At 38.4% G+C, this 23,302-nt stretch overlaps 1 protein-coding gene across 3 annotated transcripts; it reads right to left on the bottom strand.

Annotated features, from left to right (window-relative positions):
* Positions 1–2,101: 2,101 nt before the first annotated feature.
* On the bottom strand, positions 2,102–22,027 carry TIAL1 (TIA1 cytotoxic granule associated RNA binding protein like 1). 3 transcript variants are annotated; one of them, XR_014956192.1, is made up of 13 exons: positions 21,774–22,027; positions 15,741–15,837; positions 12,406–12,555; positions 12,027–12,081; positions 11,629–11,716; positions 9,655–9,730; positions 7,637–7,745; positions 7,264–7,359; positions 7,095–7,179; positions 6,680–6,803; positions 6,463–6,555; positions 6,066–6,205; positions 4,833–5,209 (listed from the first exon to the last, which is right to left on the bottom strand). XR_014956192.1 is itself a non-coding variant. In XM_021529275.4 (12 exons), exons 1-12 carry the CDS (start codon positions 21,800–21,802, stop codon positions 5,092–5,094), a joined length of 1,116 nt encoding a protein of 371 aa, XP_021384950.1. In that variant the 5' UTR covers positions 21,803–22,027; the 3' UTR covers positions 2,102–5,091. The 3 variants fall into 3 exon arrangements, 2 of the variants coding, with proteins under 2 accessions (XP_021384950.1, XP_021384949.1); XM_021529275.4 differs by lacking the exon at positions 6,463–6,555 and having other exon boundaries at positions 2,102–5,209; positions 12,406–12,504; XM_021529274.4 differs by lacking the exon at positions 6,463–6,555 and having other exon boundaries at positions 2,102–5,209.
* Between the last annotated feature and the right edge of the window lie 1,275 nt (positions 22,028–23,302).

The following is a 23,302-nucleotide window of genomic DNA, read 5'->3' on the forward strand; positions in this document are numbered from 1 at the left end:
GTTGGCTCTAGTAAGTCAATTTCCATCCAGGAAACGTGAGCATTATCCAGTGTTTCATGTGGTAGACTTAAAATTCTTATTCAGTTCTTATTCATCCCTGTTCCAGAAGTTGTCAAGCATGGGAAGATGTTCAACAAGCAGCTGTGCAGATCTGAAACTACTTCAATTATACAAACAAAAAGGTCAATATAGACATGTAACAGAATGCCAAGCTAAGAGGCCTACCTTAAGAAAAAGTCTACAAATTCAGACACTTAACACAATTTCCTCCTTTGTTTTGTTTAGTCACCTTCAGTGTTCTAAGCTGGCTGCTCAATATGCACCTATTTCTGAGGAACCAAAGAGGCTATGTTGTTTCTACTTTTGTAATTTTAAAGCCACATTATTTTAAGCAAGCTGATAAAGCAAGTTTGTGTCTGAATGGTCACAACCCTTGGGGTACTGCTGCAGTGCCTGTGTAAACCTGTTGTGATCTTAAATTTTGTGTTTGACAGTCTGCCTTGGCACTGCTGTCCCAGACACACTGGGCTGTCCCACAAATTCTCATCATCTTTCCCTTTCCTCCTCCTCCCTTCCACACCAGCAGCTGGGAAGCACAGCTGCTGAGAATCTGGGATCTGAGAGCCACGTTCATGCAAGGAATGGTAACTGAGCCCCTGTTTTAGAAGGGAAACATTCAGACACCATCACCCATCAGTACAGAAAAGTCAGTTTACACTGAATTCCCTAACACCTCCATTAAGTGTTTTTCTTCTAAACAAAAAACAGTCTGTGCAAATCTGATGTCTTATTGACAGCTTCAACATTAAGATAGAAGGCAAAGCCATGTTTCTTTCCACAGCATATCAAGAATACTTTAATAACCAGTAAGATTCAGATCAGCTTTAATCAAAGCATAGGGAGCTGTGTATTTAAGCAAGAATAACTTGTATTCAAATAATCATTACTGATGTCAAATTAACGTTCTGAGTCATTACCCTTGAAATGTCAGTGAGCAGAGCATGTCATTCACACATCCATGATCTACATCAGCACACAGCCTCAGAAGGACAACACAATCAGTGTTCACTTGTCAACATGAAGTCCTGTTTCTTTTTCAAGTAAAACATTCAGTAAACACTTCAGCATTTCCTTTGATTTGAAATTACGGTACAGCAGGATGGGATTTTATCCATGTGATACTGAAAAAGCACAACAACTTTTAAGGGTTTTTTTAAAATAATCAACTGGATTCATAGAAGTCAACTGAAATGAAACCCGATAAACACCTTCCCAGAAGCTACTGCCTTGCATTTGCCTTTTTATGAACAGAAACTTCATTACATAGTGAAACCCTTGAATTTATCAATGTGGGACAGGCACCACACATGATCAGAAAAAATGAATTCTAACTCAACTTTCAAGAGAACTTTCTTTTGCTCTTACAGCCACAATCCAGATCCCAGATTATATCTATATATGAAAATTCAAGTTGGAACAAGGCAGTTCTTCAAAACCCCATCTATTTTTTGGAAGTATATTGAACAAAAGATTGCCTGTATCTTGCAATGTAAGAACAGTGCAACAAAATCTTTTATTGCTGACCAGGAAACAGTTTCACGTGATTAAAACAAACACTTGTGCCCTTGTTCAAAAACAGTCAGATAATTAAGAAGTATCAGACACTAATCATGTCCATACAGTTTAAGTCTGCTTCCTTGTGTACAAACACAAGAAAAACAAATCACTATTTTTTCTGCAAAACTAAGCCTTATTCACTGTGAGACTTTTTTGAGTGAAATGAAGGCAATGGTTCTGGTACAGTGAATTGCTTCTCACGAAATTATCTCAGTAAGAAGAAGGTTCTGCAGGTATGTCTAAAAAGTGTTAGCAAATATACACAAGGAGGCAGGATTGATGAGAAGCTACACGTGACCTTAGATTTACAGCCTTACTACTGCAACTCTGCAAAATACAAAATGGTTTTGTAGGAAAATTTTTTAAATAAAACATCTTTTACATGATTGCAAGTGCATAGTTTACAAGTTCAGCCTTGTCTGCCTGTTGTCAGTTTTACAGCAAAGAGGGACAATGCTTTGACAGATGACAAATACAGGATAAGCCCTTTATCACGTTCCACTTTTATTGAACATTTTCTGCAAATGCAGATTACAACCTTGGTTTAGGTTGCACGCATCAACTTAAGCCATAATATATCAGTGTTTCTGAAATCCAAATCCTAGTGGTAAGGGTTAGGTAGTGGTCGATTTCTGTAGTTAGAGAAATTACAACAGTGTAAGTGTCACTCATAAAAGCAGTATGGTGCAAGAGGCTCTTTGGTGCCAAAAAATTGTCAGTGATGCATTTATGAATGCTACTGAGTAAAAAGCAATCTAATTTACAACTCCTCCTCGCAGTGCTAGAGAAACATTAAAGGACACTGGAGACCCCCACACCTTGAGCAGTCTGCGAAGAAATTATCACCATTACAGAAAAGCTGTATAAAAATCAATGACAAAAGACTTAAATCAGAAGGTATATCCTATCTTTCACCCTGAAATACAGGTCAGGTATGGCCCAGCTCTACAGCAGGCATATTAAATAATCAGATTTAAAGTGATCTACACATTGAGACCTGAAAGATCACTGCCTTAATCTCACACCCATTTATATGGGCATTTATCTGGCAATGTACTTGCATCATCTAAATCTTCAGTAGCGCCTAAAGAACAAACTGCCTCCACTCCAGCATGCACCCAGAACAGCCATATGGCAAACACCTAGAAGGATGTAGAAAACCCAGATTTCAAGTGAAGCCTAAGAAATCCTAAAGGAACTCACATTTCGTATCTCTACTGACTCGTGACTTATTAAAACCAGCTGAGTGTAAGAAAAACATAGACTTACTCGTGAGGTTTTTTCCAAACTACAATGTATAGGCCGATCCTCGCGTAGATATACACATATGTACAAAATGTATAGAAAAACAAGAGTCCTGTAGGCAAGATTCCTATCTTGAGTGGAAAGACACAACATATACCATAAAGGAGAAAAGGAGATAAAGGGCCAATTCTGCCAGCACGAGCACTCGTGGTTCCACACTAACTTCAGCCATTATTGCATGCATTAGATGCCCAGAGTCACAAGTACCTCTGGTGCAGATGAGCCAACTGACTAAACTGCTCTTCCAGTACATCTCACTCTCAACCTGATCTAAAAGTCAAGGTACTACTTCACACATCAATAAAAAGAGGGGGAAAGAAAACCCTCATGTGATTTTGCTACAGCAATAAGTGTAGTTATTTGCACAACCTGGCTGGGTTTAACACAACTGCAAATCGCCATTTCAAAACAGACTACTCCACCTCGCAACACCTGCATGGTCAGAAACAGAAAAGAGAAAATACACAGCTTCTCAGACACTCACTTAGAACTACCATCTCTAAAAACCAAATTCTCTGTTTCTTTTAAAATACAAGTTTGCTTCACTGAGCTACCACTGCAAATCCTACTCTTTCCCTTCCAACCCTGCCTGCCTCAGCATTCCAGATGACAGCTGAGGCATTTGCACCCTCTAGCTGTCACAGGGAGGACACATTACTTATATCTAACTTACATTCATTTTCAACTTCAGATTTATTGAGGCAGTTTATATCAATGTATCCATAAAATAATTCAGAAATAACCCAAGTATACCATTTAAACATCTTCATGGTTTATCCATTTACACACTCAGTACACAAACAACCCAGCCTCTGTACAAGTTCATCACATGCAAACCACCCATAAAGACAAAAACTTTAATTAAAAATAAGTCACAACTCAGTGTACTGTTTCAACTGCATCTCCATTTACCAAATGGCACATTGAATATTCTCTAAAATAAGATGTTTTTAACAATCTTGTTAAAAAATTCTTGGGCAAAATATTTCTAGACTTAAAAAACATCAAGATTTTTCAAAACACTCAAGATACTATACAACTTATAATAACCTTGAAATAGGTTTACAAGGTTGTTAACCAAGGTATTTACATACCAAATAATGTAAAGCAAAAAATTTGTATTTCTAATGACAAAAAGGTGATGCATTAAAGATTTATGAAATTAAAATTAAGGCTCTTTGTTATAGTTCTTTATGTAACTTTACATAATAGCCAACTTTGGAAATGTCAGTCTTGCACATTCTTGTCAATCTACTGCATTTAAAGCAGTAGGGTATATTAAGTATTACTTTGAATAATTACATTGCTACTTCTATGTTTGAGCATGCTTTTGAAACACTGTAATTATGAAATATTTACAATGTGTAGCCTTCAAACTTTATGTAAAAGCTCAAGTATGACTGTCTGATTTGAATACAAACAACATACTTGTAAAAACACTTTTACTTCTCAAAATTAAATGTAAACTACAAGAGTTTTAACAAGCAAACCAGGTCTGAAAAGTTCCAACGTGTGCCTGAATGTGGACAGTAAAAGTTATGTGAAATTTCTCAGACAGTACTGTTTTTCATTTCAGACTGAACTATTCATTGTATCAACTGTTTTCTGTAAGCATGTAGAAAAATTAAATATTTTTTTAAAAAAATTATTCCAAGACCTACATATACTTTGAGCTATGTCCATAGGTTTCTTGAAAACTCAATACTGTCTCGCAGGTTGTAGTGATTGGTCCACAGTTTGTTTCAGGATGTGTGTTCAACTAAAAGCAACTCCCTGTTTTTCAACGTCATTTCTTTTGAAAGCACAACGATATAAAACACTGAAGACAAAACAAAAAAAAAAAGGAATGGTAACTTCAAGATCAAATTCATTAGCCATTTCTCCTACTATATCAAAATTTGTAGTCAGAATTGTCTTTATTGACTTTATTTTTCATTTTTGTACACAAAGAAAAACATGTTCATATCCATCATGAACAAAAACTTAAAAAGGCAGAACTAGAAGACATTTGTGTCCTTCACCAAAGCAAAGCTGTGCTAAAGGTTCCAAACATTTCCATTTTTAAAATAAATATTTTCTTTTTTTTTCATTGTCTACATTCCAGTCTTCAGAATGTCACTGGAAACTGCAGCCTATCATGAAATACACACTTTTGAACAGAGTCCCAGCTCACTGCGTTTGGTAGCTTGCCATACCATATCCAGCTTGGTTAGGTATTACAGGAGCACCTTGTCCCTGGGCAGGCTGAGCACCAAATCCACCCATCCAGGCAGCAGATGGAGATTGGCTTAAAAAGAAACAGGATAGTTAAAAAAAGTGGGGAAAAGCAACTTCAAAAATATATATAAAAACATACTTCCTACACAACTACTTGTATCAAAGTAGAACAATTTCTTCTTCTTTTTAATGAGTAATTCAGGTTAAGCTCTGCAACATGTGATTCCTGAAAATATGATGAGCTTTTTAAGAACAAAAGATAAAAAACCCCACAAACCTTGGGTACCAGTTGGATATGGCATCTGCCTCCCAAGGCATGAACACACACAGGTGTCTGGAACTCAACATCAGTGATGCAGAAATGCAAGAAATACCCAATACCTCATGGCCATGAACACCAGTGATAGGTCTATCAGGGCTTAATATGTTTAACTGGCACCAGATAATGAAGAACTAGGCAAACAAGTTATTTCAAAATTATGTTAAAACGAAGAGTTCTTTTGAAGACTTCAGCCTTCAAGAGATCCATTATTAAAAGCCCACCCAAATTCTGAAACTGCACAAGTTAAAGTGTCTGTGTGTAGTTCCTTCTCTCCCTGTAGGCAAATACCCAAGGCTCCTGGCTCAGACTCACCACCTTAAGTCAGAACCCAGAACAGATTTAGATACCAGACAAGACCACCACCCAAAACCTTTCCACACTGGGTGGTCTTTGTACCTATATCACACACAAAATGTGCCATCAGGTACAAGTCTGAGCAACTCACCCCAGCATCTGCTCACGGCAATCACTGAACATAAACTTTAAGCACACAGAAGCCCCTCTAAAGTTTGAAACCTTGTGCAATCCTTGACCCAAATAAGCCTGAAACTTAAGCTACAGCATTCTTGGAATATGCTAAAAAAAATTAAATATAATTACTCACTCTACTCCAAAACCCTGTTGATTCCATGCTTGGCCATACATTCCATACGATGGTACCTGCCACCCATTAGCCATATATTGCCCATACTGTTGTGGGTTTCCATATACTTGGCTCCATTGCCCCCATTGACTGTAATCCACCTGCAGAAAGAATAATCCATTGTACTTCAGATTCTAGAGATGGTTTATATTGCATTTGTGCTGCTGAAGGCAAAGTTTTGGCTATATCAATCAGAGAGCTAAAACAAGCAATAATGAGATCTGAAAAATAAGATGTCACTATGACTTAATTAGATCCTTGTACTGAAAAATATATTTGTGTGCTTGAAACCCCAAAGACTATTTGGTTGGACAGCCACCTAATCTGCAGTTAGCAAAACAGCAAGAATTAAAATTACCTCAAAGTTTCTCCCTATCTTGGATCATATCCAGAAGACAGTAACAGATATTCCATCAAAATCACTAGCCCAATTTGATGAACTGGAACATAACTGAGACAGAACATGGAATTTCATAAGAACTCCACCACAAAATTTAGCCATTATAACTGGGAAGTCATTACAGGTATAAACACAATTGCTTTTGTAATACAAAGAAAAGGTTAAGTGTAGTTACCTGTTGGAAGTTCTTAGTCATATCAGGGGATTCTTTACCCCAATAACATTTAACAACATGTCCTTCAATTGTGGTTCCATTAACTGAAACAATAGCATGTGCTGCACTTTCATGGGTTGAAAACCTAAAAAATGTAAAAACAAACTAATGTTATGTTTTACAGTACTTCCACCTGATTACTTAAAAAACAAGGACTCCATACATACAGAAAATCCAGAGAAAAACATCTGCTTTCACAAACATTCATCTTCTCAGGTAAAAATGTTGGTGGCCCTTTTTACAAGTTCCAAATTATTCTACGAGTATATGGTGACAGCTTTTATTGTATCAGAACAAGTTCAATCAAGTAACATTACAGGGAAATGAAGTATTAGTACATACACAGACACAGAGATTTTGCTTTCTCTGTCCATACCTGACAAATGAGTAACCTTTTTCTGGAAACACCCTTATTTCCATAATCTGTCCGAACGGTGAAAAAGTCTGTCTCATAAGCTGATCTACAACATAAGATGTTTTGGAATTAGCAATCATCCTGGTGTCCAAAAAGTTTCAATTATAAAAAATAAGAGAACACTTCATACCTGTTAGCCCTGAGGCAATTCCTCCACAGTACACAGTACAATTTTTAGGACTTGACTGATTTACTACATCTTCAAATCTCAACTGTTTTGTATTATCTATAAAGAGAGAAGGCGGGTTTTCAGCAGTGGGCTGACAGTAACCTAGACACTTACCTCACACACAAGCATGAATTTCACATTTAACAAACACATTATTAACAAACATTAAAATTTTATGACTATGTTGATACAACATACCAAAAAAAAATCTAATCAAGATCTGGAAGGCAAGCTAATATGTGATTTAAGTGACATGATTTTGGCTAATGTTTTATTCCCCCACTGAACAGTGGAAAGACAACAAACACAACACAGCATGACATGAAGCTCTTACTTTCTTGTGTACTTTTAGGGGCTGGTGGTTTCCTTGTTGCCCAGTTAGTTCTGATCTGGCGGCCTCCCAACCACTGGCCTCCCATGTGTACAATAGCATTTTCTGCATCCTGAAGACATTAAAACAGAGATTGTAGCACTTCCACAGAAACCATGTACAAATCTACTCCCAAGATTTGGTTATCAGTTAATTCCACTGACAAAATCAGTAACAGTACTAAGAAGAGTATGAAATTCTGAACAGTCATAGCAAGCAGACAAACATTAATTAACATGAAGGCAACTGGTTATGGAGAAGGCCCTCAGAAGTAATTTGGTAAAGACTTCCTCCCACCCATCTTCTACACAGGATAAAAGCCAGATGCAGTCATACATATACTACCTGTATACATACATGTATACACACATTTATACCATATCCACGTATACTATACAAGCATCTGCATTAAAATGTTCAAAAGTTGCCAGAAAAAGTGGAAAGGTCACACAGATGCCAGGACTAATCATTGAAATAAAACAGCTATGCTAAATATTTCTTTTGCTTCCTGCAGGTGTGCAACAGATGCTTTTTAAGTTCTCCACACGTTAAAGTCATTGTATGAACACACATGAGAATCCATGGCTCACTTTTTATCTTGAACATGAAAATGAAGACAATCTTTAAGTTCCCAGTGTAAGCAGAAGCATCTGGTAAGCAAGGGTAAGTTTGGTAACAGCTGCAAGAAGCAATTTGTCTCCCAATTGCTTTGGAAGAAGACAGGCAAATAGGCACGTTTAAAATGCTTTTCGAAGGGCATAAAGCTTAAGGAAAAAAACTTCCAAGCACAAGGGACAAAAAAAACCCAAGTGGACAAGTTAAAGGTGAGCTGCTCTCAGCTAGAATTCTGTTCTCAAACTCAGGACCTTGATCTTTCTAGGTTTCAATTCTGGATACTCATTTTGAAAACACATAAATACAAAAATGAAATTGCAAAACATAACCAATAAGAAAAGAAAAATCCAATCTAAATGATAAAAACAAACCACTAGATAATTAAACATCCCAATTGATTCAAGCACCTTTGGCTCCTAAAACATGGTGAACACATAAAGAATTGACTAGGAAAGGAAACACTCTCTGATGAATCTTGCTGCTATCCTGCTTGAGGATCACAGCTGAGACAAAAATGGAACAGAGCCCAAGCCATAACTGATCCAGTCCAATGCAGGAGTTCCATTTTCTCTTAACTGTGTTATGCATTAAGAGCTCAGGCTGGAGTACCTGAAGTCTGGTATACATCCCATTTCCCCAAATATAGCAGAATGATACAGTCTAAAAAACAGGCCTTAAAGGACCAGCTCAGGACAGTCACACCATAACTCTACAGGTGCAGCTGCTGTGGGAGTGAACAGCAATCAGGACAGGAAATTTAAGACTACTTTTTAGTACTGTGTCTAGAATTCATCCATTAATTTTGTAGAATTAGTAGAAATTTCAAATTGGAGTTTTTATTGCTCAGTCTCAAAAGAATTCACTAACTTTAATTCCATGACTGTTACAGTTCCCCTCTGGTCACAGGAACCAAACAACTGTATGATAAGGGAAGAGGGGTACAAGGAAATAACAATTATTCCTTGCTTTTTCAGCTGAAACACAGAATAAAGAAAGTGTAACTGGAAAAACACACTAAATTAAGGCATTAAATTGCAGTATCTTATGGCACTGGCAAATTTGAAGAAATGAAAACTTTTTCTCTAATTATGACAGCTCTAGATAACTGTTACAGAACCATCAAAAGAGATCTGACATGTAGGATTTCTGACCACACAAACAGGCTTTATATGCCTAAAATCCTGAAACTGTGAGTTTTTCCTATACAAAATGATTCAGTTCCCCTATGTTGTCCTAAAGACACATACAGTTCCTGTACATGCAAATTTGCTTCCCTGGGTGAAGTCTAATAAACAGTAAATATATAAACAGGCAAAACTAAAAGTGGGAAATAGGAAGTATTTTAAACCTGCATTGTGATTACTCACCAGTTTGTTATAAAAAGATACAAAACCATAGCCTTTTGACTTTCCAGTTGCCATATCTTTAACTACCCGTGCATCCCTGTGAAAAGAAGCACAGCTATATGAGGGTAGTATTGATAACCTGCAAAATAAAAACTAAAAGGAACCACACACACTGTATTGTGAGCATAATTTTTTCTTATAAATTCAGTTAGCCCTAAAACTACAGTCATTCCTGAACTCTCCCTATTGCTTCTTTACCTGTTAGAAAAAAGCAGTAGGACAAAAAAAATAACATGTAATAAACATGCAACCTATGCACATAACCTATACTGGCTATAACTAGAATGTTCAAATTTGAAGTATAAGAGAAACAAAGTTTCCTTTTCTAATATTCTAATGGCTAGGGTCCTCTAAGGTTTACTGTTCTATAAATTACTGTAACAATTCTATCTAATTTACCATGCATTTTCTAAATAGTTAAATGTCTTCTGCCTAGTGATACAAAATATATGAAATATTAAAAAAATCGAAAAAGAGGAAAAAATAGGAATTAAAAGGCATACATGGCCTGTTAACAGATTTCTTTATTTTTCTTGGTCAATTCTCTACCATCATTTTGGAGTTTGGGTAGCTGTAAATTTTGAAAAATTGACATTTTCAGAAATTTAAGAAAGGAGAATAAAACTAACAACAATGCTAAGCACACCAGTACGAAAACAACAAATTTACACAGAAATTTTAGTGAGTAAGTTAAAATGATTGGAAATATAGAACTGCACTGAATATAGAATGTTAAAATGTAAATACTAAAATATGTATATATAAATAATGTATAATAAGAATAAATAGAAATGAGAAAAAATCTACAACTGAGTTCCAGTGTGCACAGTTCCTTGCAGTTAGCCTTCAAGATCCTGTCCATTCTTATGAGCAATTCTGCAAAATAACCAGAATGCTATTACTTTTAATTGTGACTTGGACTTTAGAAAAACTGCAGGTCTCAGGTATAAATATAGATTGAGAAACAGAAACCTGAATTATTCTTTTTAAATTGATTTTTAAAACAGTACTACTTACCACATTAAGAGACAAAAAGCAAAGTAAACAAAACAGCAGAGGTAAGAAATAAGATTTATGATTCATTTAAAAATATGCGTACAGAACAAGAGAAAAATAAGAATTTTGTTCTTAGAAATATATTCCTGTAAAGTAGTACAAAACCATTCATGTGCAACTTTGATTTTTATAAAGATAAATTGATAAAATATAAACCAGACTTTTTTTGTAGCAGTACTCTTTAGGACATATATTTACTTTAGCACTCTCAAGGATTTTGTAATGCTAAATATGTTCAATTAGAACACCAGGTGATTTAGTATCACCTGAATTGTCCAAGAGAAGTTTAAAGAAACATTCTCTTAACTGGCAGAAATGTGCACATATTGTAAAGCCACCGTTCTTTCATTTAAGATATTATAATTGTAATTCATCCCATTATCATCCAAAAAACCAGATTTCATTCTCATAAATATTAGCTTTTTCAACACATTCCCAAGGTATTAACTAGCTGCTTTATAGAATTATATTTCAATTGCCCAGTTTTCCACACTGCCTATGAAATGCAGCAAAAATGCACATAAAACACACCCAGGATACAACATAAACCACTTGTCAAGTCACTACTCTGTACACATTCTCAATACCAAAAAATCACACTTAGAGCAGTAATTAAATTTTAATAAAAGGTTGAAAGACATTAGCATATAAATTAGGTTAAAAGCACATTTTTTTCAGCAAACCAGAGCACAATTACATTATTGTATTTACATTGTAAAACACACTGAGATACAACCCCTCTTTACTACCCACCCACCACAAGGTAATGAACAGCAGAAAAGTTATCTCAATATATTAGAAATAGCATTTCAACTTAGAAACACATTTTCACTATCACATTTTCTGACTGATAATGGAAATGTTTATGATGATACTTACGATATTTTACCAAAAGGAGCAAATGCTGACTTGATGTCTTCTGTTGTTATTTCTGGACTTAAATCCCCAACGAACACATGGAAGTGATCTGAAAATAAATAATTTACTAATCAAATATTTAACTGCTATCTAAAGTTTCAACTCCTGAGAAAGTGATGCTCTGCACACAGCTCTGGGAACCAGGAACGCTCAGGATTCCATGTGAAGAGCAGCAGCAATTTAATCTGTCCACTCCGGTTTCCCCAGGTGTAAAGCAGAAACAGAAGAATTAGTTTGCAAAATTCTATTAAACACTAGATGAAAAGGAGAGAAGTTATGTTTAAATGCATTTATGATAAATTATTACCACTTTGTGAGGTATTTGTGTAGAAGTGATACTGTGGCATTACATTACTTACTGGATGTATCTTTTTTCTGGCTACTTGGTGTTGTTGCCCAGTTTACTTTGACCTCCTGAAAACAAGTATAAGATTTAGTACAAATTCACAAAATTCTTACATTTTATAAGTTCATTCAAGGGTGGGTTACAATTGTCAATGTTTAAAAATCATCATTTAATATAAAACACCATCATAAATAGAAAATGTAATATATAACACCATTATAAACAGAACATCACAAATAATAAATTTCCTAAACAAGACTTACTTTTTATATCAAAACTTTTAAAATATGCTATCGATATTTAATCTTGGTAAAACATTGTCAACCATTTTATTAATATTTTCACACAAATCTATATTCTTTAAATCTAAGATTACCATGTGAGCAACTTACCTTTCCCAAAATTTTTCTCCCATTCATAGCAGCTAATGCAGCAGCTGCATCTCTGTGTTCATAAAATTCCACAAAGCAATAAGGGTCATTGCTTGTATGCTGCAAAACAGAAAATCCAACAGAAGAGTTGACCCTTCTGCTATCGGGTTGCTGAGAAGAAAATCCAGGAAAATATATTACTTATAGCTAGAAACTTTCAGAATGATTTGCATCAGATTTATGAAATAGCCTTTGACATTAAAGTTAAATGCAAGAATTCTTAAGATGGATTTTTTATTAAAGGTCTAGCAGTTTCTGAAGGATAGCTTATTTTGAACGAGGACTGAAGTTTACTGAACTAAAAATAACTGATCAGAAAAGTGATCTGCATACTGGATGGAAAGGGGGGAAAAAGGGGAAGAATGGAGAGAAGAACAAAACTGCCTCATGCATATACTCAAAGCTAGAAAGGCTTATTCCCTGGACACATTTTCACCAATTTTCTCCTGCCCTACTTAAGAAATCTTTCCTTTAATTTGACTGAAAACCACCAGCAGGCAGCAACCTGTAATCTGCAGTGTCAGTCTCAAGTGAAAAATGCCATAGCAAACAACTGGGAAATAGCCTTTTAAAAGAACTCAAAATAGTTTGAGGGAAAAGGATATTAACCAATTGACTGTTAACTCTGTTAACCTTGAGTACAACCTGTTTTTGTAGGATGGCCTATCAAATCACCTTTAAAAATACTCACTGACAGAGGTCACTGAAGTAATACATGTACCAGAGTATAAAGTGCAAAGAACAGAAGAGTTTTTTGAAAAGCTGATCAAGTGAAAAGGATGTCGAGAATGCCAACATGAACACTGGATTTGATCTACCTCCAAGATGTAATGAGCACAAAAACTCTAACCAAAACATTTCCATTAACCATTCAGCACATGCATGGACCAGAAGATGATAAACACTAATATTACCCTCAACATGGATAGGGAAGGGTCTAGCATAGAGGAACTGCTCTGGCATCAGTATTCTCACTAACAACCTCCCCCAGTGCAACTAGAACACAGTTGTAACACAAGTGAAGAGAAGCCTTTTCCAGCATTCCTATTTAACTTCTGACAACCCATACACACTTACACTGATGAACAATTCCAGTTCTTCCCCCTAAAACTGGATTGTACAGCTTAAACATAGCTCTGTCTACTTCTGAAGCTGTTAAGATGCAACAGTTGAACAGACCATAAGACTCCTACAGTGATCATGGAGTCTGAAGTCATCCTCCTGAACACTCTCAGTACTTGGGGCCTCTAACTGATGCACAATGAACAGATGAGGAATTGCACCTGAGATCATAAAAAAAGCTTCAGTCACAAAGTTCTCCACAAGCACACTCACCTCAGATGCCCCAAAAAAGAAAACCTTAATTCACCCCTCTTCCCACACGACTTTGGGAAACCCATAAGGCTTCTTTAAAAAATTTGGTGGAGTTTATGCTTCAGCTGAAGTGCAGCCTTACTTTTACATTGTAGGGAGGTCCTCTTTAGTACTGAGAACTTGTCTGAATGTGAGAAGAATCTGTTTTGCAGACACTCAGATCTTTAGGTGTTCAAACTATCTATCAATATTGTGCCAGCAGCCTGAGTATTATATACCCCCAAAATAAATACCTGAAATTTTTCAACACTTTATATGCTCATGTCATATACTCTACAAAAGAAAAATAATTACTTGATATGACTTAATGACCTGGCTAAAATGGAAAAATCTCAGGTTTTTAAAAGGTGATGGTGGTACTAACAATGGTAAGAACCACCTAACATGATACAGTTCCTAGGACAGGTTTACCACATGCTGTAGAAGGACAGACACCATGGACAGGTCCTGCGACAGCTGCAGGCCAGTGCCAGTCTAGAATCCCTCCTGTACTCCTGTGACTGCTTATTGGCAGGTGCTGAGGTCAGCCCAGTGCAGTCACCTCTGTGTGACTGAATACAGCAGTTGTTGTTTATCTACTTGTTTCATGAAGATGTCTCACTTACGGAAAGATCTTAAAACCACAAAGTCTTAACCAAGGTAAAAATGTTGGAATTTCTCATCTAATTCCTCAAGAAACCAAACTGCTGCTAACAGCTCTCATCCAGCCAAAGGTGGGAGCAGCAACACCTTATGTCTGTAGAGCACATGACAATCATGTCAGAGATTCAGAGAAGAACTAACAACTGTGATCTATCGGCCTTCTGTTACTTTTCTCCAATAAACTTAAAGCAAATCCAGCTGAGAAAAGTGTCACATGGGAAATTAGTAGTCCAGACAAAGATGACAGTGATTAAACAAGCAGCAAATTCATACAAACAAGCTGTGTGACACACTGAAAGGAAAAGAAGCCCACAGGGGAGTTTCTGGTAACACTCCTAAAGAAGGCAGGTCACAAGACTTGCCTTTTAATACCTTCATTACCAATCTTGACAAAAAACTAATGTAACTGTCCTTAAAAAATCTGTAATTACAAGTTAGTAAGAAGCATAAGATGTAGTAAAGAGTATGAATATTATACAGAAACCAGAGATGAAGAACCAAAGCTTAAACCTGGCAGAAGCTCAGATTAGTCCCTGCCTGCTCAAAGCTTACCAGTTACAAATGTAGAAGGAAGGAAAAATACCAGGGAAAGAGAAGGTTTGTAGGATGTATCAAAAAGCTCACAGAAGTGGCTGCCAACTGTAAAGGTGCCAGAGTATTTACAATGGAGATAAGAAAGAATTGATACTTACCAACACTCTGTACAAAATACTTTATCTGGAATACTATGGAAATTTTGTCACTTTGTTTCAAGGAAAAATTAATTTAAGAACAGACAGGTGCAGACAAGAACTATTTATACTGGTGCAGACTATTTGAACTAATGCAGAAAAAGCTGAGGAAGAATCAAACTTATTTTGAAGGATTTCTTACTTTTCATCTATAGAAAAGAACCATTTATTCAAGAGGAACAAGAATTACTGAGGCTCATGTTCAAATAAAGTGAAAAATGTACCAAATAGCCATGAATTACACTTGAAATATTAAGGTTTCTGATCAACAGAACAATGTGATTCTGCAAAGAGGGGGTAACAATTCTTTTAAATAAGTGGAAACTCATCACCAGCAGATAAAGCTATGTCAGGGCTACAGGCAAAAGCACAGGATTGCACACACCAGGTCTCCTCTCCAAAGATTTATCCCCCAAAGCCAAATACAATCAACCCAAAGAAACCCATTGCCAGTAAAGTCAAAAGAAGCCCTCAACTTCATTTGTTTTAGACATATCTTAGGATAAAGCTACATTACATATGCTACCCCCCAGATGTGGAAGGCCTTACCTCTGTTATCATTTTACAGCTTTTGCATGGTCCAATCTGGCTGAATAACTGAAGTATGAGAACCTCAGTCACATCTCTGGAGAGGTTTCCTACATAGCTACACAAGGAAACAAAAAAAATCAAGATTTTAAAACAGAAATTGTCATCTTTTAAAATATAATAATGCTTTTAAAAACTTAAACAACTATAAAGAATCTCCCTTTAAAATATCTCAGGTATCTTAAAGACAATATTTACTAATTATTTCATAGTTTTAATGCAGTACTCATGTGGTTTCTATATTATAATGTTGGCCATACAACTGACAAGTGAAGCTCGATGCAGACAGAGCTGGACACCCAGACCCAGTGCCAATCATTTCCTTGGCACAGAGATGTCAAAAGCACAAAGAACATTGCTCAAGAATGTTGTGCAGAACAAGCAACCAACTGGGCAATGATATTTTAAGTTTCACTTCCCACTGAGTAGCTCATCAAGGATACTTCTGAATTTGGGTACAAACATCTAACTCCCATGAGCTCGGGAGCAGCTCTGGGACAAGTTGTGCTGCCTTGCAATCAACCAACTCAACTTTTCTGTTTTCCTGAACATTTGGAAAGCCAGCCCACTCACCAACAGAGAAGGCAATTTATGCAGCATTCTGCCATAGGAATGCACTGTACAGCATCTATCTCAATAGCTCCCACCTTTGTAATACCCCCCAAAATTCTGGCAGTGTTATTTTAATATCAGACTTGATTTTTTTTTTAGTTTGTAAATCTTGAGAAATAATTCCAAGTTTTGAAATACTTATCAAGTTTAGATGAGAGTCCTAGATTAAGCAGGTCACAATAATGGCTGAGAAAGTCATAAATGCAAAACAAAATTCTTTTTAACAATGTGACATACGTGTAATCAAATTGTAAACAAAGTGATCAGTTAAGAGCAAGGCTTGTCACAGTAACAGATGTCAAAAGCCATCAGCAGAGGGACATTCAACACCTTTACAAACAAGCCTGTCAAGGCATAAAGAATTCAACTGAGACCAAGAAGATGAGCAGAACCTTCTGTGATTTAGAAGTTGAAACAATAGACATTTTACTCATTTTCCTCTGGTCAGTTACAGAACATCATAAAACTGCAAACTAAAGTCAGCCTAACCTGTTTATACAGTGATCATAAATGTGAAAAAGCCTTTCTTATTGCTCACAGACAAAGTTGAATTAACTAAAGGTGTGCTCTGAAATTGCTCTGAGAGGCGACCCTTAAAAATTTTTTGAAAGCAAATTGTGTTTGACAGCTGGACTTTCATCTGGATCAGCAAAATTAAAATGGACACTGTTTGTTTTCATCAGAACACCACACAATGTTATCAACAGATGTTTGTTTATGTTGTTCTTTCAGCAACTATGAGGCAATTCTGCACTTTCTCAGCAGGACTTCAATGTTACAAGATCCAGAGCGACTTTCTGAAGTACCAACTGAATATAAAACATCCAATAAAATCCTTCAGGTACTCATCGGTTTCTTATTAAATATGTATGAATTAACACAAGTCATTAACAGAAGTCTGTATTCTTATAAAGCTTTTCAGCAGAGAAGTTAAAAACTGCAGAACTCTAAGACCCCTTACAGGACAAACTGTCCATCTCACTGAATTTTCAGTTCTATCCTGAAAACTTAGTAGTTAAACATTTATCCATACCTTCTTTCTGAAATATTAACTAAATTTTTGTTAATCATTCACCAAGAATAAATTGTAAATCACTAATAGCTTTCAGTGGAAATATTAACCTTTGAAGATCCTACTAAAATCAGATGGGAAATGTATATCCCAGTAGGAATTCCAACATAAAGGGTCAGTTTATTGCCAGTACTGGTTTCCTCTGTATGCACGCTGATACAGTAACACTGATATGAAATTAACACATTATTTCTACTGCAAATCAGATACAATAAGAAATACAATTAATGCTAGCAAAAAACAAGTATCATCCTCTTCTGCATAGTATCAACATGTATTTGGAAAAAAGGCCAGGGAAAGCCATTCCTCAGCAATCTATTCAACTATGGTAAGAAAATTTACACTAACTGCTAGAATATTTAAGATATACTAAGTGTTTTTTTTGACACCACCATGTCTTCAGCAAGATAGAATGTTGCATCATAAACCTTAGCTTTGCTATGCTAAAAAGTAAGACTTGATGGTTACTTTCATGTTTTTAAGCAGACTGCAGTAACATCACCTCCATCAGTACATTTAAAGAGGACTTCAAAAAAAAAACATACAAGCAAACATCTCCAGTGTCAATGTCTGAATACTTCAGAACTAAAGAAATCAATATATTCACCACATTAGTAGCAGACACCTTACCTTTCTGGAAACACAAAATTTGGCTCAGCTGATGCTAATCACTACACATGGCCAGCCTATGGTCAGCTTTCCCCTTTCTAGCCCCATTTCCACGTGATGTAACACAACAGCAGCTTCTATTCTACTTCATGAAATCAAAATTATCACAACCACACCTCAAGAAACCAAAAGACTCCTAACATGCTATTGCACTGTATTTCAATCTTTTTGGAGTAATACATTCTAAAGGATATATGATGCAAACTTTTTAAAAATTATAAAACCCAGCAAGGCAGAAGCACTTACTAAACTCTTATAGGTGGTCTTGGATGATGTGACAGGGCAGCAAAAGTTGTGGCTTTTTGCACATAGGCAATAGTGTTTGCTCCCTTCTGCAAGCCTGAAGCACTTAAACACTAATTAATAAGCAGCAACAAAAAAATCCCAACAACCTATAGATAGATAGATGTCCTGACATACATTTTCATCTATTACACTTCTGAGTGCTGCTGACAACACAAAGAATGACAAACTACTTGAAATTCAGAGACTTGTAGAACTATCTAAGGAACACAAGAGGCATACATCAGTCCACAATGAGTTTTGGAACTCAACTCTGGCTTGAGCAGCAAAACTCTCTTGTTGAAGGTAAACAGATTTGTATTGCATCCTAGACAGGGAGGTAAGAAAGGGGTATTTACAGCCACTACTTTGAGGTACACAAAACTCCTTTACACTCTTTTTTTGGAGGAAAGATAGTAAATCTGATTTCTCTGTCACACAGGTAACATGCAAAAAAATGGCAGTTTCCATATTTAAAAGAGGAAATTATGATAAGCAATAAGGTAACTGATGTGCTCAAGAACCCATGGAAATTCTAGCAACTCTGCCTAGTGCTTGTGAGCTACTGGAAATAAAATGATACCAAGAATAATCCACACTGTAGCCTCCTCCAGGAGACAACATTCCTAAACAAGAGCTGGACTGAAAGGAAGTTCAAGAGAAGTGAATCTGGGTGAAGCTTTACTCCTGCACCTTATCCACATTCCAGACTTGGAACACATCATGGCAAGGCTGATGAGATAACAGCTATAGGCATGCACTGACTTCAGAGCAGTCACTGAACACCTACAAACCATACAAAACATTTCTAAAAACTTTAACAATATACAACTTTGCAATTTTTCTGGATGCCTGCGAGAGCTGATAACATTAGCAGCACATCAGGTTTCTGATAGTTTAGTTTTCACTTTAAAGTAGAAGCAGGACTTTGATACAGCCTGTGAAATCTAACAGTACTCACAGAGAACAGAGCTTTCAAGTGTTCTACCAAAACAAAAAAACAACAAATAAATCAGAAGCTCACAGCTCATTTTAGAACAAATCATGCAGAAAGGCCCCCATCTCTGGAAAGTTTTTTGGCAGAAAGTATCTAAGGTTATTCTCCACATTTCTATAAAGTCAAGAAATATAAGAAAGAAAAATGCAAACAGTGTCAGTGTTCTATATTAAACCTCAGAAAATATTCTGAATTCTTAAGAGGTTTATGACTGTCCTATCATGACTGGAACAAACATAACAGCCCTATAAGCAGTGCAAATTGAAACAATCCTTATTGCTGAGCTGGATAAGATGGGCATAAATGTTGAGTGAAGGTTTTGCTTTTTATAAGTAAAAAAAAAAAAAAAAAAAGCCTGCAACTATTAAGAAAAATCCTTCCCAATTTACAGATTTTGGATTTCATTTATTCCTTCAGGAGAGAAAAACTGAGATATTAATAAAGTTCTGCTTACACCATCAATCAAGTGCTTTTGTACATGGTGAAATAGCTACTGAAACAATTTGTTCTTCACTTTCTCCCCCTTCCCCCTCCCCAAATAAACCAAACAATGAAAACTTACAAGTTCAATTAACAATATTTTTATTTGTTGTTCTTGTTGTCCTCTTTATTCATGAGATCACAACCGCTCTATATGAAAAGCAGTGTGCTCAGGAAAATAATCTTTAAAACATGCCTTGCTATTCTGAATTTAAAGATATTTCAGATAAAAGTAGGGACAGGAAGGTAAAATGTAAAAAAATGCTTCAGCAAAATTTTTGTCTTCCATGCAAAAAGCCTACAGATAATTACAGGAAAGTAACCCTTTGTGTTTGTGGTTACTACAGAACTACTAGGAAATTAATGGGCATGCTGTTTATTAGTTTAACACATGAAACAGTCACACGTGTGCAATAAACCATTTGGGGCAGCTGCAGAGATGCTAGTTCAGACATCTTCGTACAAATTTATTTGTTTCTCATTAGTAACTAAGTGGGTTAAATCAGGTCCTTGATGGATGTGTTCCTGGGAAGGACCCATGGCCAGTGTGGTACCCAAAGTTGCTAGCACTAAAAGAACATCTTACAACTTAGTGGGAATATAGCAGTTCTTAAAAAGAAAGAAAAAGAGCCAATAATGAAGAAAGGAGGTTTGAAAATAAAACTGAATAAACCACTGTGTGACTCTGCTTTTTTCTCTCCTCCTATTCTAAAACAACAGTAAAAGCTAGGTCCACTCTGAGGGCCAAGCAAACTCAGATCATTTGGGTAATCAACACAAAAAGCATTTCAGATCTGCTTACTTAAACTATGCACCTCAGGGAGCAAGGCCTAAGTACTTATACTGCATTATAAACTACTTTAAAGAACTTTTGCAAACCTAGAAAGGAGAAAAAACAAATTGCCTTGCGAAGCCTTAAATGCCAAGTCATCATTTTGGTAGCGAGAACAGTATGATGAGACATTTTACTCTGTTTCAGTAGCTTCTTAACAGTGGCTTTCAGTCCAGGCTATCTTGGAGAGTTTTTCTGAAGGCTACTGTCCTGAAAGCTAAATAGACAAAGATTTCATTTGCACTGTCCTGAGCTGTGTTTGTCATCTGGGCAGCCCTAGCATGAGCCTGCCTTTCTCGCAGGGACAGCCCGAACGCTGCACCGCTCACAGAGCCCGAAACACCCTCTGGCAGCTGCTCTGCAAATCTGGGAGCTGGTTAAAATCAGCAGCAGCACAAAACCCTGCTCTCAAGTGCCCCAACCACAAGTGCGAGCCTCCCTCGTTTAAACCAACGGGACAAAGAAAATTCATCAAAACCACATCTGCAAAGATGAAAAGAACTCAACAGCAACCCCAAAACGCTCAGATTTGTATTTTCAAGCAGAAAACGGATGACAGCCACCAAGTGAGCAAACAGCGCGGGGAGACACGGGCAGCACACAGTTATTTCGTTCTGCTGGGCCCGACACGCTGTTAGTGAAGCACAGTGACACGCTGGAGGGAAAAGCGATCCCCGCCGCTTTCCCGGCGCTCCCCATCCCACCCAGCGCCGGCGGAGCACAAAGAACTTTCCCAGCGCCGGGACCGCCGGGCAGGGGGGGCCGGGGGGCGGCCGCAGCCCCCCGGGGAAGGCTCGGGACCCCCGCCCGCACCTCCACACCGGCGGGGCCGGGCCCGGAGGCTCCGGGGATGGGCCCCGCTAGACGGCGGGCCCAGCGCGGCTCGCCCGTGCTCTCCGTGCACGGGCGCAGCGCCGGATCCGCGCGGGCCGCCGCGCCGCCCCCTGCCCGGGCCCCGCTCCCGGCCGCTCCGTCCCGCCCGGCCCCGCCGCTGCCCCGGCCCCGCGCCCCGGGAGCGCATCCCCGCCCCGCCGCCCCCTCCCCACTCACAGCGTCCGGGGCTGCCCGTCGTCTTCCATGATGGTGGGCGAGCGCCGCTCTCCGCAGCCGCGCCCGGGGGCAGCGCCGGAGGGGCTGGGCGGCGCACGGAGGCGAAGGGAAGGTGAGGAGGGTGCGGGCGGCCCCGGCTGCCCCCGCTCCGCGTCGCCCCCGCTCCAGGTCCCGCGGCCGCAGATCCCGAGCGGGAGAGGGAAGCGGCACCACAAAATGGCGGCCGCCACCAGACGCTCAGGAAGCCGCGCTCTGCGCAGGCGCCGCCCCGCGCGCTCCCGGACCCGCTTCTCCTTCCAGGCCCCGCGGGGCGCGATGGGGATGGTAGGCACGGCCGGGCACCGCGCGGCGGGGCCTCGCGGGCTGCTGGGAGTTGTAGTTCGCTTGGCTGCGCACAGAACGGCGGCAGCGCAGGAAGAGAACTACAATTCCCGGCATGCCCAGCGGCAGAGGGGGCCGCGATTGGCCGCCGGCAGCCCGGGAAGATTCGCTTCATCCCCATCCCGGTGCCGGTCCCGATCCCGGTCCCGTCCCTGATCCCGGCTCCAGCCCCGGCCCCACGGAGCGGGACGGGAGTGGGACCAGGTGGTTTGTTAATGTTCCTTACAGCCCAAAGCGCTGTGATGCCGCGAGTGCAGATAATTCCGATTTAATGTGGCACATACGTGTGTGTGTGGGTGTGCCGCCACAGGCTGGCTGTGCATGAGCACCGCCTCATCTCATGGGGAGAAAAAGAGATGTGTGATGCTTAGGGAACCAAGATAGGAATTGTCAGTGGGAAATGGATCAGGTTGTTTTAGTGTTGTTTTAGAATAGGAGGAGAGAGAAAAGCAGAGTCACACAGTGGTTTATTCAGTTTTATTTTCAAACCTCCTTTCTTCATTATTGGCTCTTTTTCGTTCTTTTTAAGAACTACTATATTCCCACTAAGTTGTAAGATGTTCTTTTAGTGCTAGCAGCTTTGGGTACCACACTGGCCATGGGTCCTTCCCAGGAACACATCCATCAAGGACCTGATTTAACCCACTTAGTTACTAATGAGAAACAAATAAATTTGTACGAAGATGTCTGAACTAGCATCTCTGCAGCTGCCCCAAATGGTTTATTGCACACGTGTGACTGTTTCATGTGTTAAACTAATAAACAGCATGCCCATTAATTTCCTAGTAGTTCTGTAGTAACCACAAACACAAAGGGTTACTTTCCTGTAATTATCTGTAGGCTTTTTGCATGGAAGACAAAAATTTTGCTGAAGCATTTTCTTACATTTTACCTTCCTGTCCCTACTTTTATCTGAAATATCTTTAAATTCAGAATAGCAAGGCATGTTTTAAAGATTATTATCCTGAGCGCACTGCTTTTCATATAGAGCAGTTGTGATCTCAAAAATAAAACTCACTGTCCCCCAAGCTCTGGAGAGGCAGAGGATGAGCACCTTCACATGCAGCTCCTGCAGAATAATCACAGCACTCTCATTCTGGAAAAAAATCCATTTGTACACATAGTGAATATTCAAGTACTCTTAAATC

Source organism: Lonchura striata, chromosome 6, assembly GCF_050655825.1.
Source record: "Lonchura striata isolate lonStrDom1 chromosome 6, ASM5065582v1, whole genome shotgun sequence".
Taxonomy (NCBI): domain Eukaryota; kingdom Metazoa; phylum Chordata; class Aves; order Passeriformes; family Estrildidae; genus Lonchura; species Lonchura striata.